The 17,791-nt window shown below is 36.4% G+C and overlaps 2 protein-coding genes and 1 pseudogene across 5 annotated transcripts; 2 read left to right on the plus strand and 1 right to left on the minus strand.

Moving 5' to 3' along the window:
• The first annotated feature begins 815 nt into the window (after nucleotides 1-815).
• On the plus strand, nucleotides 816-4,848 carry LOC135142311 (uncharacterized). 4 transcript variants are annotated; one of them, XR_010282496.1, is made up of 6 exons: nucleotides 816-3,208; nucleotides 3,259-3,449; nucleotides 3,501-3,985; nucleotides 4,038-4,360; nucleotides 4,419-4,574; nucleotides 4,630-4,848. XR_010282496.1 is itself a non-coding variant. In XM_064073998.1 (4 exons), exons 1-4 carry the CDS (start codon nucleotides 3,202-3,204, stop codon nucleotides 4,162-4,164), a joined length of 810 nt encoding a protein of 269 aa, XP_063930068.1. In that variant the 5' UTR covers nucleotides 816-3,201; the 3' UTR covers nucleotides 4,165-4,848. The 4 variants fall into 4 exon arrangements, 1 of the variants encoding a protein (XP_063930068.1); XR_010282497.1 differs by having other exon boundaries at nucleotides 4,038-4,288; XR_010282495.1 differs by having other exon boundaries at nucleotides 4,038-4,574.
• Nucleotides 4,849-9,911: 5,063 nt separating this feature from the next.
• On the plus strand, nucleotides 9,912-12,058 carry LOC135141999 (cytochrome P450 6j1-like; annotated as a pseudogene).
• A 443-nt stretch (nucleotides 12,059-12,501) lies between these two features.
• Nucleotides 12,502-14,462, minus strand: LOC135142192 (uncharacterized). Its single transcript, XM_064073862.1, has 5 exons — nucleotides 14,101-14,462; nucleotides 13,707-14,059; nucleotides 13,508-13,637; nucleotides 13,415-13,463; nucleotides 12,502-13,359 (listed from the first exon to the last, which is right to left on the minus strand). Exons 1-5 carry the CDS (start codon nucleotides 14,460-14,462, stop codon nucleotides 12,502-12,504), a joined length of 1,752 nt encoding a protein of 583 aa, XP_063929932.1.
• Nucleotides 14,463-17,791: the final 3,329 nt, after the last annotated feature.

A 17,791-nucleotide genomic window follows, 5' to 3' on the forward strand; every position in this document is an offset into this window, starting at 1 on the left:
AATATGATTCATAAAATTTCGTCTTTCTAGATAAATGCCGATAGAATGACAATAATTTTTTTTTCAAATTAGCACCAAAATTGATAAAAATGCAAAATATGCACCCGTTCCGTGAAATATGCAGCAGAAGGCAAATATATGCAAATATGCAATTTTTTTATAGCTGTATTCATTTTTAATTAGCATGATTCGTTCACATATTAAATATCAAGACTTATATGCAAAAAATAATGGATATGCAAATTTCATAAAATCCGCTCTCTAGTGACAACTTTTGCGACTGTAATTGTTAAATAATTTAGTTTTATGAATTTTACTAAATATGTACTCACTCTCATGTCCAAAAAATGTAAGATAACATCTTCGGTTACTTTCTTGATGCGGTTTTTATTTTTCCAGTCTTGGAACGAAACATACTTTCTCGTATGCATTTTTTGACTTTAAGGGTAACAAATTGCTTCGCAATTATTTTCCCCTTTTCGCAATTTCTTCCGGAACGTTTTCGCACATTTTGACGATGAAAATTGTTTTTTTCAAAATTTGTTTACTTGTCATAGTTACAATACACAGCAATCTTACTATGATACTATGAAGCTTCACAAATGATTTGTCAAAATTTGTAGTAATGAATTGATCAAAAAGGAGTTGATGAATTACTGTTAGTGTTTGAAAAAATCTTGAAGCCAACACGTGTTTTATAGTTTAAAAATCTCGCTGTATAAAATTCTCGCCCCCTTCGGTCCCTCGGATTTTAACAACGATCTTGATTTTTAAACTGTCTATAAAACACTAGTTGTCTTAATAGCTATTTCAAACGATTAATCTTCGTTTGAAATGATTATTTCCTATCTTCTTGCTTCATTAAGGAATTGCCTTGATTTCACTTACCATGGTTACTATGGTTGACAACCACTATGATTTTCACATATTTATACTCCGGCGGAGTATAAATGTTTTATTTATACGCCGGCGGAGTTATAAGTAGTACTTATACGCCGCTCAAACACGGTGTCATAGAAATGACACTTAAACCCCTGTAAGAGCGTCATATAAGTGTCAGTTATATGACGTTTGAAAAGAAATTAATATTTATGTGACATTTTTATTATTATTATTACATGCTCGATGCAAAATACGTATGAAGTAAAGCATGCACAATATTATCCGTTTACGATCTTTATACAAGGTGATTGCGAAATACATGCAAAAAAAACGAGGAATAGCTCACAATATGATTATGTCACTGGGTAAAATTCACAGTCCTAAGTGGTAGCAGTGTCTAGAAAAAATTATTGAAACAGAGCGACTCGGATTAAGAACCAAGACTTTATCAGGCACTTTTTTAATCGCAACGTGAAAAACACGAAAAGGGCCAGTCATCATCGAACAGTCGGTGAAAGCGCTTTATGGTGCAGTTTTCCCATGCAGAGTGTGTCGATATGGTAATTGGTGTGCGCGAACATTTGCATCATTGGTACAGCGTCTCCGAGATCATGGTACCTTAAACTTCAAACTCACGATCGTGGCTGTGATAGGACAGAAAGAAGAAGTTGGATTTTCACAGCTTGTAGTGCATCCTACATTAAAAGAACACGGCCACATCCATACCATGTTGACAAAGTACAGGGTTTGGAGCCCGCTGATTGTCCACGTTTTGTAACTCACTTTTTGTTCGATGAAACTCCACATGCTCGTCAACAAGTATGATTTCAAGAGACGGTTTTCGATAAATGTGTATCGGTTGGATTAAACAGTTGGTTTGTGGAAATCAACAGTGTCCAGAAATTATCGAAGAGCCTATCACCAAACATCTTGCGACGCTCTGACGCCTGTATGGCTAGTCAATGACAACATTTTCAACATTTTTTATAAAAAGGTAGTAACCTTCTAAGTTGCTCCTATTTTTTTTTTAATAAACAATGTAAAATCGTTGTCATACATCTGTCAGAATCAAAAGTTGGATCATCATGAAGGATTATCAAAAAATGTTCGCACTGACCTTTAACGATCAATGACTAAATGAATGAACGAATGATAAGCAGCAAATAGTCGGTTTTACTTTTAATTGAAACTGAAACTCTCTTTGCAAAGTGGCTCAGTGCCTTCGTATCGAGGGTGGTTCATGGGGGTTTTGCCCCATTCGAATTTTAATTTGTTTTTTTTTTTATATTTCGGCTTAACTTGGGTGGGGGATGCCGTGGTTGAAATTATTGCATATATTTCGCACTCACCCTGTGTATTTAAGGTTTCATAGAGAACTATATGCGATTAAAAAGAACAATCTCAAAGATCTTAGAAAAATTGGAAACAATGGTTATTTGACGATACTTGTTAATTGATCTATAAAGTATTAAGTAATAAATTAAAGATGTATAATACAGGTTTATCAATTAACTAATTAATTTTTTAATTGCTGAATTCCATCGTTTTGGAGAGTATATCAATATTATCGTTTACTGTTATATACCTACTGCAATTACGTTCTATGTGATCTACAAAGTTATAGTCAGAAAAACTGTCTACATTTGTTGAGCTGAATGGAAATGCGGGGAACAGACAGAAAACGAAAACGGAGAAAGATGTATAGATCTATGTGTAGAGAACCACCTAATAAGTAGTTTAGAGCACAATCAAAATTCACACAAGATTTGTAACAAACTCAAATCGAATACCAAAACGAACTAGAGAAGATGTAGATGTAAGTACCTATAGACAAATAAAAACGATGATAATGTGGCGAAAGAACAAGGTCACAAAATAGAACGGAATGGACGAAAAATCGAACCAGTCAAAAGCTATAACTACCTGGGAATATCAAGAAAATGCAATGCAAAAATCGACAAAGAAATAATAGAGAGAATAAAAAAAATCTTTCGACTAAAATTATTACTCTGCCGTTTTCCTCGTGGTTACTTTCTTGTAAACTTTGTTCAACTTTCAAATAGTAAGTATGCAGATTTATATTTGATGTTTTACGGGTAATGAGAAACCGTTTTCTGTTAATCGTATTTGTTTTATTGCTTAGACGTATAGAAAACTATCGATTCCACTTTAACCGCCATTACACTGGTTAATATTAGATGGAAAAAGTTTTTGAATTGAAAAAACCCATATTATCCTAGTTACGGTTTAACGTCCACGTGTTTCTGTTCAGTGTGGGTCTTCTTCTGACACTAAAAGCAGTCGCTGTTGTGGTACAAGATGAATTGTAAGATTTCCGTAATTAAAGGGCAAATTTTAATAACCCAGTGTTTATAGACGAAGATTACATGAAGATTTGTCGGTTTTTAGTGATCGATGTGTACCATTTAAAATGTTTGCAGTTAGTGCTATTTTTGTCCAAACTAGGTGCAATTTTTTTGGTGGTCGTTCAAACCTATCAATTTTTAGCTCGATTCGAAGTCGATTATTTCGTTCAGGATGGGCCGTCATATTTCATTGGACTATATGTAAAACATCCAAAAGTTTGCTTATTTACAAAGTGATTTTTGTGATTATAGGTACTAACCTGTCTATTAGCACAACCTTTGGTAACAGAGACAGTAGAATCGATAGCAGAAAGTGTGGAGCAAAACACTTCGCAAACCATCATGAAATCCGTTCCAAAAAGAGCAAAAAAAAGTGCCTTCTACTCCTTCATCTATGTGGTCTGGACTACGATGACTTCCGTACTAGTGGCAATTTCGTTAATGATTCCAACCAAAGACGACGATGATTTTTTCTTTCTTTTCAAACTAGCAAACATGTACCTGCCAAAATGGAGCAATTTTTTTAAATTTCTTTACAGGTGTTTAGCTATTCCCTTAACGTACGTGAGCGCAACTATAGCTTGCTTCAACATATTGTACTCATTTCAAGTTGTCAACCTTCAAGTTCAGAGGTGCCTGCAACAAATAAAAACAATTAATGCTACAAAAGCAACGAACCAGAGGGAAATCACCAGAAATCTGAAAACTTTGCTAAATTCGTTTTTATTCAGCGAGAAGTAAGTATCGTCAAAAATGTGCACTTTCTGATGAAAAAGCGAAAATTCTCAGTAGTGCCTGGGAGGCAGCAAAACGAACGCAGTTTATAATTTTGCCGCTGAAAATCATGGGTTCTGCGCTCATGATGAGCATCGTTGTCTTTTATTTTTGGGTAAAATCACAGTTTCTTTTTTTTTAAGTGAAAACCAAATTAGTTTGAGGGTTCGCTAAGGGATCAGTACTTTCGTATCTGCTCCATCACAATTATGTCGTTTACTGCACTATTGGGGACTGCATGGGCTGGCCAAGCTATCGAAGATTATGTAAGAACAGAAAATACACTGGCCACTTTTTTGCGTTGAAAACAGATTAATTTATTTCATTTTAATTCGACTGTAACGTTTCTCCGGCTGGCGTCAAAATTTGATTTTTTGAAATTTAACAATTTTGTAGAAAACTGAAATATTCAACGCTTTAGTTGAAGTCGAGTGGTACGTCTGGGACGAATTCAACAAGAAAATGTATTTGATGCTGCTGATATCTTTGTCGAAACCGATTAAAATAAAATTTTCCGAAAATATTTCCGTTAACTACGAAATGGGGGTCCAGGTGAGTATATCACGTGAATGAACATACAAGCGAAAATCAAATTGTTTGGTTACAGATGGCAAAAGCTTTTTTCTCTACGGTTTCCGTGATGGAAAGACTGCATAAATCAAAGTCGGGCAGTTTCTGAATGGGCGATTTTTGGGACTAACTAACTTTCAACTTATTTGTAGCTATAGTTGCTTAAAACTTTGTTAAATAATTGTTTGTATTTCAGTAACTATTTTTCTGAGCAGTTATCGATACGTAATGGGCGTACAATAAAAGTTTAATTGGGCGGGCCTGGTAATTATTGCCAAAGACTAAATAGGAATATACTTTAGAGCATGGATTGTTTCACCACTATCATTTTAAATTCAGTCGGGTTGACAGTTAGTTGACATTTGATTTGACAGCATTTACCGTGGGTGTAGAGTTTATGGTTCATCTTCATTTCTTTTTACTTTTTGCTTTGTAACAGGGTAATTATTTCCGAAGACTAAGTAGGCATATACTTTAGAGCATACACGGTTTCACCACTATTATTTTAAATTCAGTCGGGTTGCCAGATCATTGACATTTGACTTGATAGCATTGACCGTGGGTGTAGAAGTTACTGTTGGTCTTGCTTCTATTTTTTGCTTCATATTTCAGTTTACTTCATCTCTTTCCCCCTTGCCATATCATACCACGTCTCTTCTCGGTCTTCCTCTTCTCCTCTTTTATATTGTCACCACTTCCCATACCACTTTTACTGTCTTGTTTGCGATCAGTCTCATTATATTATTATTATTATTAATAAAAGATAAAGGGCAGAGAGCAAGCCCTGTTATGCCCACGGAACTGTACAATTATAACAATATGTGAACAATCTATAAACTGTCAAATCTAGATTTAAAAACATTAACATTAGGACTCTGGACGACTCCCTCCTGCAACTTGTTCCAAGTGTAAAGCACTGTTTGTTACTAAATGCAGTCTTACAGTTGTGCGAAAGTTCTCTTTTTTCAGTTTGAAGCAATGACCTCTAGTTCTGGAATATGGGCATCAATGGATTCTCGAGCCTCAACGATTTGAAGGTGAAAATTACATCCCCTCGAATTCTTTCGTCCTTCAATGTGGGTAACGACATTATGATAAGACGCTCAGAATAAGACAGTCGGAAAGGGTCATTAAGGTCATTACCATAGGGAAGACGAGTCATTCTTTATTGTACTGACTCCAAACGATTTTGATCTCCAATGAACACAGGCCACCAAACGTTATTTGCAAACTCCAGAAAATATTTTTATACAACTTTAACGTGGTGCTTACACTTGGTTTTATAAAAGATCTTTGTAGTAAATACCCAAGGGAATTTGCTTTTTTAATGACACTCACGATATAATCTTTAACAATAAATTTCAAATAATACCATAGTGTTTTTTTTTTTTAATTTTGATAAGGTGTTGTAAAACTGTATGTGGATTGCCACATCTGATATGTTTCTGTTTCGGTCTTCATTCCAGACATTGTATTTACGTGGGCAAAGGATGCCGTACATGGGATTTTACGGGCGGAAACGTATACCTGCGTAAATACTGTAAATACAGTGGTGTCCAACGAAGACAAAAATAGAAACATACCCGATGTATTGGTATTATTCATACACTCTGTTACCGAAATTAAAAAAAGTCTACACTATTTTGTCATATCTACTGCTTTATTATCAGTTTCAGTTAGCTACATATTAGATATACTGATGAAAATACTCAATTATAATTATACATTATACATTACCAGTTTATTTTAGAGCCCAAGATTACATTGGAAAAATCTAAACTTTTGAAAATTTAATGTTAAACATATATACCTCTAACTGAGTACGAAAGTCTATACACAAAACTCGATGACCAATTATTGTTTCATATTCAAATTATTATTTATTTTCCTTACGATCAAAGTGAAGAAATTGTTTAATTCATTTTTATTTTAGAACGATATCGCTCACCTTGAAATAGATTCGTTTTTAATTTCGATTTTTTTTTGTGTTGCTTTTGTTGCCGATCAACATATTTTGCGTTAGAATTAATAAAATGATGAAATATATGATTTTATTTTTCGAGCTTATTTCAAAATTCTGTATATGTATAATTGTTCCTTTTTGGCAGTGACGCATAGGTAGAAGTTAAAAAATAATGTCTCATTACTAGTCTTAATTCGTGTTACCTGTTGGATGGAAGATTTTTTAATTCCGATCATAAACTATATGCATTAAGTCTCTTATTCTGTTTTATAAAACGCAGGTCGTTATGGACGTATAAAAATAAAATTATAATAGTATATTATTAACTAAGGTTGTGAAGACAGACATTCTAGACCGAGCGCAAATTAGAACCTGAGACGCGCAGCGTCGAGGGCTCTAAAGCGCGAGGTCTAGAATTAGCTTCACAAACGTGGTTAATATACTATTTTTTCCACTAGTAGCCCATTTGAGGTTTGCGAATTTTCAAAATGTTTTTTCTGAAGTGCATCAATAAAAACGTGTACTCACGTCATTTTAGTAAGCTTTGGAATTTTATTATTTTTTGACAATCCAGAAATGGTCCAGAACTTTTGTTTTAATTTCCTCCATATTTCCCGTTTTTAATAAATTTTTGTGTGAAAAATGTAAAGTGAACCATCATGTACCCCTCCTCATACCGTCGTACTTACGCGACCGCGACAAATTTGGCTGAAAAAGGTATGGACCTTTTATCGTTAAAGCGACACGGGGAATGGAAATCCTCCAGCATAGCAGAAGGATGCAACGACGGCTCGATCTTCAATAAAAAAAAAATCGCCGAAATCGTCCAAAGCTCATCTACGGCAAATCAAGTCAAACCAAATCGGAACCATGATTCAGTTTCAGTCCCGTAAACTTCATTTTCACTCCCATCAACTTCATCAACTTAGTTTCACCAATTTATCCTCAATTTATAATCAATTCAGGGTTTGGAAATCATTCCAGGGCATAATTTAAAAGCAAATTTTCCAAAATGATCGTTTTCAGGTTATGTCTCAGTTGTGGACAGTTGTCACATTAGGTGGCCAACTTCACGTTTACATTATTGACCAAGGTTCACAATTTTCCAAATTACAGACCTCTAGACAAGTCGACAATTAGCCATTGCAATGCTACTAGTGGAAAAATAAATATAATTACATGAAAATATAACATGAAAAAAAAAATAAGAGCAACTCACTATTGGCGTCATCTCGCTTGTGTAAGATTTAAGAGAGGGAAGAAATTTCTTTTTTTAAGACTCAGCATCTTTTGTTTATGAATATACTATTTACTTGCAACACAAACATAAATAACAAATATAAAATAGAGAGCTATATAATACTCGATGTGTATGTTTTTAAATGTTTTTTGGTGTTGCCCTGTCAGAAACGTTAATTTTGGATTTGACATGCCATTTTGTAAAATGAACTGAAAAGCACTTTACATAATTAACGAATAAAAATAAAACATTCCGAAGCATGTATATACAGGGTTAGTCACGAGAGAATTACTTCTGAAAATTATTTTTACGCAACCCAAAATACTAATACCCTGTACCACTTAATATTATCTAAATTTAAAATGAAATGCCTAATCCATGATTGCTTTGGCTTTGACAGTGTCACTTTGACGTTAATTAATTTTTAACATTTTTTTTTTCATCGTTGACTCGCCTCTAGAGCCCCATTGGATCGACGACATACAGTCAGATCAATCTGGGCTATCCTGAAGCCGTAAGTCCTCTACCAATGTTGTTCGCCACTAATGTGCATGTGTTAATTCGCCATCTCTGTGTCACCTAGACCCTCTTTGAAGTGCAAATCTGCAACCTCTGGACTTCTTCGGCCATCCATTTACAAAAAAGCCGTAGCATCTCTCCAAAATGCCCAACATTTTCAACAGATTAGTAGTTAAATTATTTACTTACTTGTTTGAGTTTGTGTTGTAACCTTTGAATAAAATGCCGTAAAAGGAATTTTTGGAAATAATTTTCTCGTGATTAATCGGTTGCAAAAGATCAAGAGGCACACTGACAAATTTATTAGCGGCGCCAGAGGAGATTTCCGACTGGATGCGGTACCACCATGGACACTCGCGTAACCTCCTTTTCCACAATTGTCAAAATGAGATTGCCAAACTCAAAGCAATCATGGATTAAGCATTTCATTTTAAATTCAGTTAGTATCAAATGGTACATGGTATTCGTATTTTGGGTTGCGTAAAAATAATTTTCAGAAGTAATTCTCTCGTGACTAACCCTGTATATTAATCAGATATCTAGTAACTACAGTTAACATTACATATTGGTTACATAACCGTAGTACTTCATTGTGATGTTAGAAGGCTTACCTGCCAACTATATCGCTGCGACACCATAATGAGATATCTAGTAAATGCAGTTAACATTAGGTGTTAGTTACATAACAGGAGTACCACAGTGTGATGTTTAAACGCTTATATGTCAGCTATATTGCTGCGACATAATAATGAGATATCTAGTAAATGTAGTCAACATTACGTGTCGGTTACATAGCATGAGTACTCCATTGTGATGTTATATAGCTTACGTTTCAGGTATATCATTAAGACATAATCATGCGATGTACTCATTGTTCTCTTGTGAGTATATACCTGTCACGTTAATGTCACAACTGTGTTTACTGGGTATCACAAGGTGTGCAGTTTTTTTCTAAAAAGAGAAAGTCACATATAATGACTAGTAAATTGAATATTATCTATCATTCCACACAGCGTAAACCCGAAGTGTTTACAAAACAAATTACGTATGTTATGATAATGAGCTGCATATAAATACAAACATTTAATTTTCAAGTTCAGTTTATAATAATGACTGATAAGTGGTCCACTGTGGGCATAACACGAAAACCTTAAACATTATCGTCTAAGGGTGGGTTTTTCCATCTCTAGTTAACTTGCGGTTTAACCTAACTCACAGTTAACTAGGCCAGCAGTGTTTTTCCATTTTCGTTAACTAACGGTTTAACGTTAACTTCTAGTTTCATTTAACCAGAACTCAAAGTATCAGTTAACTAGTAGTTTCATATTTTGACGTTTGATTTTAGAAAACTGTCATCAGTAAAATGATGGATTTCGTCGATATTAACGTTTATAGCGACGATGAGGAGGTGCCTGTACGAAAACAAAGAGTTTTAAGGGAACGTATAAACCATTTTGAAAAATGGGATAGAAAAGAATTCTTACAAAGATAAACGTTTGCAACTTTTTTTTTAAATTGGCGTATTTGCATTTTAAAATTTGGACCCCTTTAAATCACCCCCCAACACTGGAATTGAATTCATCTGCAATGGTACGCCAGGTATTTGCCTTCTGCTCCCATGTTACCTGGCCACTTTTTTGCATTCAATTATATTTCTATTTTTATGAACCAATTGGGTCAAAATCCTTTCCTCTTCTTTCGTAAAGTTAGAACACCGCTTTGTTTTCTCTGTGTTACTCATTTTTGTACAAAATAATCACACCAGAAGAATTTGAATGACATTTATCACAATAAACAACAGATTTGTGAAACGTTGCCATAGATACCAAATATAAATCATAGTTAACTGTTAGTTTTCTAACCAAATTTACAAATTTGTTGGAAAAACGCATTCAAAATTAACTGCTAGTTAACTTGGAGTTAAAGTTAACTAAAAGTTACGAAACCAGAGGTTAACTACATTTTGGAAAAACCCACCCTAAGTTGTATTTGTTACAGATGATTTTCATTTACTTAGCGTGCTTTTTACTCTTGCTCTATTATCTCTTAACAAAAAACTATGGCCACTGGGAATCCAAAAACGTCCCCTTCGAAAAACCAGTTTCCATTTTTGGAAGTTTCTACAAGATAGTGACAAAACAACAACACCTTTTCTACCGAATTCGTGAAATATACGACAACTTCAAAACTCCGTACTGGGGAATCTACATCTTTAACCGCCCACATCTCGTCGTCAGAGACCCACAACTGATCAAAAAAGTGTTAGTAAAAGATTTCGACAAGTTCATAAACCACCAAATCGCCTCCAACGAAAAAGCAGACGCTCTGACGTACCACGCCCTTTTAACGCTTCACGCGACCAGGAATGGAAAAACCTGCGCACCAAACTTTCCCCGGTTTTCACTTCAGGAAAAATGAAGCTGATGCTGCCGCTAATTCAAGAATGTGCTTCCGATTTGGCCGCTTGTATGGAGAAACACAGCGGCGATAAAATCGAAATTAGAGACGTAATGAAAAAATATGCTGTGGATATTATTTCGTCGTGTGCTTTCGGCATCAATGCGTACTGTCTTAAGAACGAGAGGTCGGAGATATTGGAGGTTGCCACAAAACTCGGGGATTTTAAGCCGCTGTTTCGAAATTTCGTAGTGTTTAGTTATTTTTTGGAGCCCAAATTGGTCGACATTTTTCGGTTGAGCCTGCTTGACAAAGGGGACTCCAGCTAATTGATTGATGTATTTAACAACACTCTGAAAGAGCGTAAGAAGAGAGGGATTTTGCGGAATGATTTGTCTGATTTGCTCAACAATTTGAAGCAAAACGTGACTAATGGAAATTATAAATTTGGTATAGGTATCGTGTGATGTAAATATTCGGGTTATCATTTTATCGAGGTTTACTTTTTAGATGACCTAAAATGGCTGCACAAGCTATCCAATTCTTCACCGCTGGAAATGAAACGACCTCTCTGACTTTAGCTTTCGCTTTGTATGAATTATCACTAAACAAAGATGTTCAAGACCGACTGCGCCAAGAAGTTAGAGAAACTTTTGACAAACATGGTAGTTTTACGTACGAAGCGATTCAAGAAATGACGTACCTCGATATGGTTTTAAATGGTTTATTATTTTTTGAGTAACTTTAATCAAAGTCTACACCTTGTGGTTTTAGAGGCTTTGAGAAAATATACCCTTACTATTTTCTTGGACAGAGGATGTGAAGGAACTTACAATTTTGAAGACAGCGAGTTGACTATTGACAAGAATGTTTCTGTATTAATTCCGGTTATTGGATTACATTACGACTCGGAATATTATCCTGATCCGGAAAAATTTGATCCTGAGAGATTCAGTCCGGAAAAGAAGAATAATATATTACCTTATACATATTTACCTTTTGGCGATAATCCAAGAAGTTGCATTGGTATGTATTAGAAATAGAGGAAATAAGTTTGTACACAGTATTTGTGGTTATAGGACAAAGGTTCGCACTTTTGGTAAGCAAACTAGCTTTGGTTTACTGCTTTAAGGATTTTGCTTTCGATGTATCAGAGACCACAAAAGTACCCCTTGAATTAGATCATGGTATACCCTTTATAATGAACAAAGGTAATCTTCCTCTAAATGTTACAAGATTGTAGTCCACTGACCCGACAGAAATAGTTTTTTTTGTGTATATAAGTACGAACTTACCTTAAATGATGTTCGATTATAATTATATAAGAGTCTCGTTCGAGATGATTACATCGTAATACCGCTACTTTGACTAGATCCAACCACAAGCTTTAGAGAATAAATTTAAAATTTCGGCTTCCCCCCGCCTGCTCCTACGCCGCACCCTAGCGGCTAATCGTCATACAGTTTGAAGCTCCTTCCAAAATTATGGAATTAAGCTGTAACCAAACTATCAACTTTAGGGGTGGGAGAAAAATTTTTCAGGACAAAATTTTTGGGAGGGATGTAATCATCTCGAACGAGACTCTTATATAATTATAATCGAACATCACTTAAGGTAAGTTCGTTTGATTTTTAATTATATTACGAGTCTCGTTCTTCGAGATTACATCGTAGATGTTTAGAGCAAACCAACTTAGTCCTTATTCCTTAATACCTGTTACAGAGCTTAATGCCATAATAACATTATTCAAGCTAAACTTAATTTAAGACTTACTTAAACTTATTTTAGACTTATTCACCCTGTTGATTGAATAACACCTCTACAAACGATTCTTTTCTTGGTTCTATCAGGCGTTTGTAGAACTTTGCGAACACCTGTGAGCTGGCTGACCATCCAGCTGTACTCTTTATGATGTTTACATCTAAACCTCTCGCCTCTTCAGCAGACGTGGCTGCGTGTCTCGTGCTGTGAGCAGTGTATTTGGGATCTATTCCGGCTTCTACGAGGCAGCACCTTATCCAGCGGCTTATTGATTGCGCAGTTGCCCTATGGTAGGGCCTCTTAATTGTAATAAACAGGTAGTCTTCACTCCCTCTTAGAACTTTGGTTCTTTTTATGTGTTTCAACAACGCCGTGGCGACGCAAGCGCCCTTTCGCTCTTTAAAAAATGGTAGACTGAACGAGGGTTGTGCAACTCCGACTCTAGATGTTTTAATTTGCTCCGATATCTTTATGATAACATTGCTCTTCGAAATTGTCATGTCACTTATTTTGATTAGGGACAATGTCTGAACCCTATGGGCTGTAGCTAAGGCTAATAAAGATACCAACTTAAAGGTGAGAGATTTTAGGTCCAGGACTTTCAACGGTCCCAGTGCTTCTGCCCAGTTTAGAACTGCCTCTGTGTTCCAGGTGGTGTCATATTTAGGCTTCGGTGGTCTGTTTTTAAAGACTCCTTTAAAAAAACGACTAATTGCAGGATCACTACCCAAGTCTATCGTGCTTATCAGATTAATCGCTGATCTCTCTGAATTAAGTGTGCCGTATGATGCCTCCTGATTGAATCGAAATGTTAAGTATTTTAAAACTATCTGGTTGTAGGGGGTCACTCTTTTCACTCTGGCAGTAACTCCACCAGTTTTTAAGGGCTGTGTTGTATTGTTTCAGAGTAGAATCCGTTAGTGAAGAGATTAGAATCTCTACTGCTTCTGCTGGCACTAGTTTCTGTTGATACGATCGCCGGAGAGCCTCCCTGCAACCAGGGAAAGATGATCCTCTAACGGGTGAATTAGAGACCTGCAAGGAGATAACAGAAGCTTAGGTGAGGGCGAAAAATACAACAGTTCTTCTAATAGCATTGATTTAAATAAGGGAAACCAAGGCTGGGTAGGCCAGTGAGGGACCACCACTATTCCCTGAGCCTTATCTGAATTGATTTTTTGTAGCACCTTAGCAACTATCGCGAAGGGAGGGAATGCATAAAAAAGGTATTTACTCCAATTAACTGTAAAAGCGTCAATGTACCGAGCTTCTGGGTCTCGTTTCCAGGAGCAGAACACCTCGGTCTTAGCATTACTCCTTGATGCGAACAAGTCTATTTCTGGAAACCCCCACCTTTCTACTATGGTCTGAAAGAAGGGGGCTCCTAACTCCCATTCGGTATCTACATTGACTCTTCTAGATTCCCTGTCTGCGTCTGTGTTTTCCCGCGAGGGGATGTAGGAAGCAAAGATCCAGATTCTTCTTTTCTCACACCAAGTCCAAATATCTTTAGCCCTTTGATTGAGTTCTACGTATTGTACACCCCCCATACGATTGATATACGAAATCGCCGTAGTATTGTCAATTCTAAGAAGATTTTGCAATTTTGGACTTCCCTAGCAAAGCACTTAAGCGCCAAAAACGCTGCTATAATCTCCAGCTGGTTTATATGTAACTTCTTCTCCTCCTGAGACCAAAATCCGTGAATATTTTCTCCGTTGCAGTGCGCACCCCACCCTGTGAGCGATGCATCCGAGAAAATCTCTAACCTATAATTTAATGACCTAATCGGATTCTTTGCTACTGGAATATTCTTCAACCACCACTCCAGATCTTTCTTTACATATGAATGAATGATCATCCTTCGATCAAAATTTTGATCGTTTAGGATTAGCGCCTTCATTTTTTCTCTTTCCAATATTTTGGTATACAGCATCCCATACGGTACGCCTGGGCATGCTGCAACCAATCCACCAATTAGACCCGCCATTTCGCGCATAAAACAAGAATCTCTGCTTAACATTTCTCGAATTGTTTTAATTAACCTCTACTTTTTCTCCTCGGGTAAGGACAGAGTCATGTCCTTAGAGTTTATAATAAAACCCAAATACTTACATTTGTAATCTGGCTCGTCTTTACTTTTCTCTTCATTTATAATGAACCCAAGCTCCGTTAGAGTTTTCCTCGTGACTGCTACATTTTTCTTGCACACGGCCCGAGAGTTGCCGATGCAAAGCGTATCATCTATGTACGCTGTCGATAACCATCCCCTTTCTCTAAGAAAGTTCAGGACTGGCTTTAGTAACTTTGTAAATACATACGGACTTGTACAAAGTCCAAAGGGCAAGCATTGAAATTCAAATATTTGACCCTTGAATTTAAATCTTAAAAATTTTTGACTACCCGGACCAATTTTTACCAAGAAATCTGCATCTTTCAAGTCTAAACTACATAGAAAATAATTTTTATAAATTAATTTCAAGGCTACTCTCATATCCTCGATCTTAAAATGACTGGTCTTTATAAATTGATTTAAACATTTAAGGTTTAGTATGAATCTCTTAGAGCCATCTGGCTTTGGCACTAGAAAAAACGGTGATAAAAATTGGTCTTCTACAGCTTCGCATCTAATTATTGCCCCCATAGCTACCAGTTTTGTTATTTCGTATTCTAACAGTTTTTCGTCTTCTGCCGAAAATTGCAATTCTTTATTAACGCTCAGGGACCCTGGTGGTCCTTCAAGAAGGGGAATTTCATACCCTTTCACACAATTCAGAACGAAGGGATCCCTGGTGATTTTTTCCCATTGCGAAAGGAACTGACTGAGTCGTCCTGCTACTAATCTCATTATTATTTATTTCTTTGCATCCCTCAGTGGCCGCGGCTTGCTGGTTGACTTCGAGACATTGCTGTATGTACTCTTGCTGACAGGCTGAGATGGGGGGAATTTCGTCTGATACTGTTTTGGGCCCTGATACGAGTTCCCCTGTCTCGCATACGGGCCCCGCCAGTTTAAAGTGCGTCTAGGGGCTGGCTTGCTTGGTTTCTTGCTAGTACCAGAGGTCGATGGAAGAGGTGAGGCTTTAATCTCTTTGCCGATCTTCTCCATTGACTTTGCAGTTTTTATCTTTTCAGTTAGCTTCTCTCCAAACAACAGAGACCCAGGCTTGGTCGTCTGTAACAGATTTTTCATTGACTTGGTCAATATTGGAGAGATAAACGCTCTTCTAGCTGAAGAGACCTGGAAATGTAGCTGCGTAATTAGTTTTCCTGCATCCGCTAATTTTTCTAGTAACTCCAGACGATCTAGGGGTTCTTCCTCATCTTTTAAAATCATCGTGATGCCTTGTCCTAATGCTGACAAGGCTGAACCAGCTAAGTTCTGTTCTTGGGTAAATAGCTGATCCCTCTTGGCCCCCGTTTCGTTCAGAGTAGCTGCTATTTCTTCATTTAATTCTGGGGCCTCGAGAGAAATATTCCCCTTTCGAGGATATTTGTCCACTACTTGGACTTTAATCTCTTTCGGCAATCCGTCAGACAGCCAAGATGCCCAACGCGACACCAAGCTCTCATGCAGCTCTACTTGATCTTTTTTCTTAGCCCCTGGATCATCTCCTAGAAGCAGTTCCACCTCGTTATTTAGCTTCTTAGACTCAGCTGCCTCAGTAGACTGGGCATCATCCTTTACTACTAGGCCCTCTTCCTCAGCCTGCATCTGCGCGATCTCCTCGAGGATCTTGTCTGAGTCCGAGGTACACCTGACTGACTCTTTGAACCCGGGATCCCCGACTAGGGGATTGACGGATTCATTTTCATTACCAGGGTCAACCTGATTTCCATCTGCAAGGAAAATTAATTACTTAATTTTTGCCCTAATGCCAGATGAAAATTTAATGCACTGGTTGTTATTGCCTCCTACGTGCAAAATTCACCAGCCTGGACGACCGTCAAGGTCTCATCCTATAGAGTCCTGACGTCGTGTTATTTATTAGATAATTTCTAATAATATAATTTAATTTACCTTTGTCGAGTGATTTTATAAATGTGTCCGTCAGACACTGCACCACTCTTTCTAACCTCTTAATCCGCTTCTCGCACTTGCTCTCCTCATCTCTTTCTCTGCTGCGTTTTTTCCCCATGTGTAATCTTTGTCCGAAAGACAATAAAGGACAATAATTCTAGAATAAACAATTCATTTCTTGATAGAATTACATCCTCAAACATGTGGTTTATTCTAGCACAAAAAACGTTATGACGATTAGCCGCTAGGGTGCGGCGTAGGAGCAGGCGACGGGAAGCCGAAATTTTAAATTTATTCTCTAAAGCTTGTGGTTGGATCTAGTCAAAGTAGCGGTACTACGATGTAATCTCGAAGAACGAGACTCGTAATATAATTAAGTCTTTATAGAGGGCTGTATGTGATTAAAAGGAACAATCTCAAAAATCTTAAAAAAATTGGAGACAATGGTTATTTGAGGATACTTGTTAATTGATCTGTAAAGTATTAAGTAATACATTAAAGATGTATAATGAAGGTTTATCAATTAACTAATTAATTTTTTAATTGCTGAAAATTTTCCATCGTTTTGGAGGGTATATCAATATTATGGTTTACTGTTATATGCCTACTGCAATTACCTTCTACGTGATCTACAAAGTTGTTAGAAAAATAGTCAGAAAAACCGTCTACACTTTGTTGAGCTGAATGCAAATACGAGAAAGATGTATAGATCTATGTGTAGAGAACCACCTAATAGTTAAGACCACACACAAAATTCACACAAGATTTGTAACAAACTCTAATCGAATACCAAAACGAAGTAGAGAAGATGTACATGTTAGTACATATAGACAAACAAAAACGATGATAATGTGGCGAAAGAGAAATGCCACAAAATAGAACGGAATGGACAAAAAATCGAACCAGTCAAAAGCTATAATTATCTGGGAACATCAATAAAATGCAATGGGGAAATCGACAAAGAAATAATAGAGAGAATAAAAAAAATCTTCCGACTAAAATTATTAATCTGCACTTTTCCTTGTGGTTAGATTCTGCACTTTGTTGTAAGCTTCGTTCAACATTTAAATAGTAAAAAATTCGTATGCAGATTTATATTTGACGTTTTGGATAATGAGAAACCATTTTCTGTTAATCGTATTTGTTTTATTGCTTTGAAAACTATCGATTACACTTTAACCGCCATTAAACTGGTTAATAATAGATGCAAGAAGTTTATGCATTTCAAAAACCGATATTATTCTAACTAAGGTTTATCATCCACGTATTTCTGTTCAGTGTAGATTTTCTTCTTCCAT

The sequence above is a fragment of the Zophobas morio genome, unplaced genomic scaffold (assembly GCF_036711695.1).
Source record: "Zophobas morio isolate AGI-343-1 ecotype UQ-CSIRO unplaced genomic scaffold, CSIRO_AGI_Zmor_V1 ptg000046l, whole genome shotgun sequence".
NCBI classification, from domain to species: Eukaryota; Metazoa; Arthropoda; class Insecta; order Coleoptera; family Tenebrionidae; genus Zophobas; species Zophobas morio.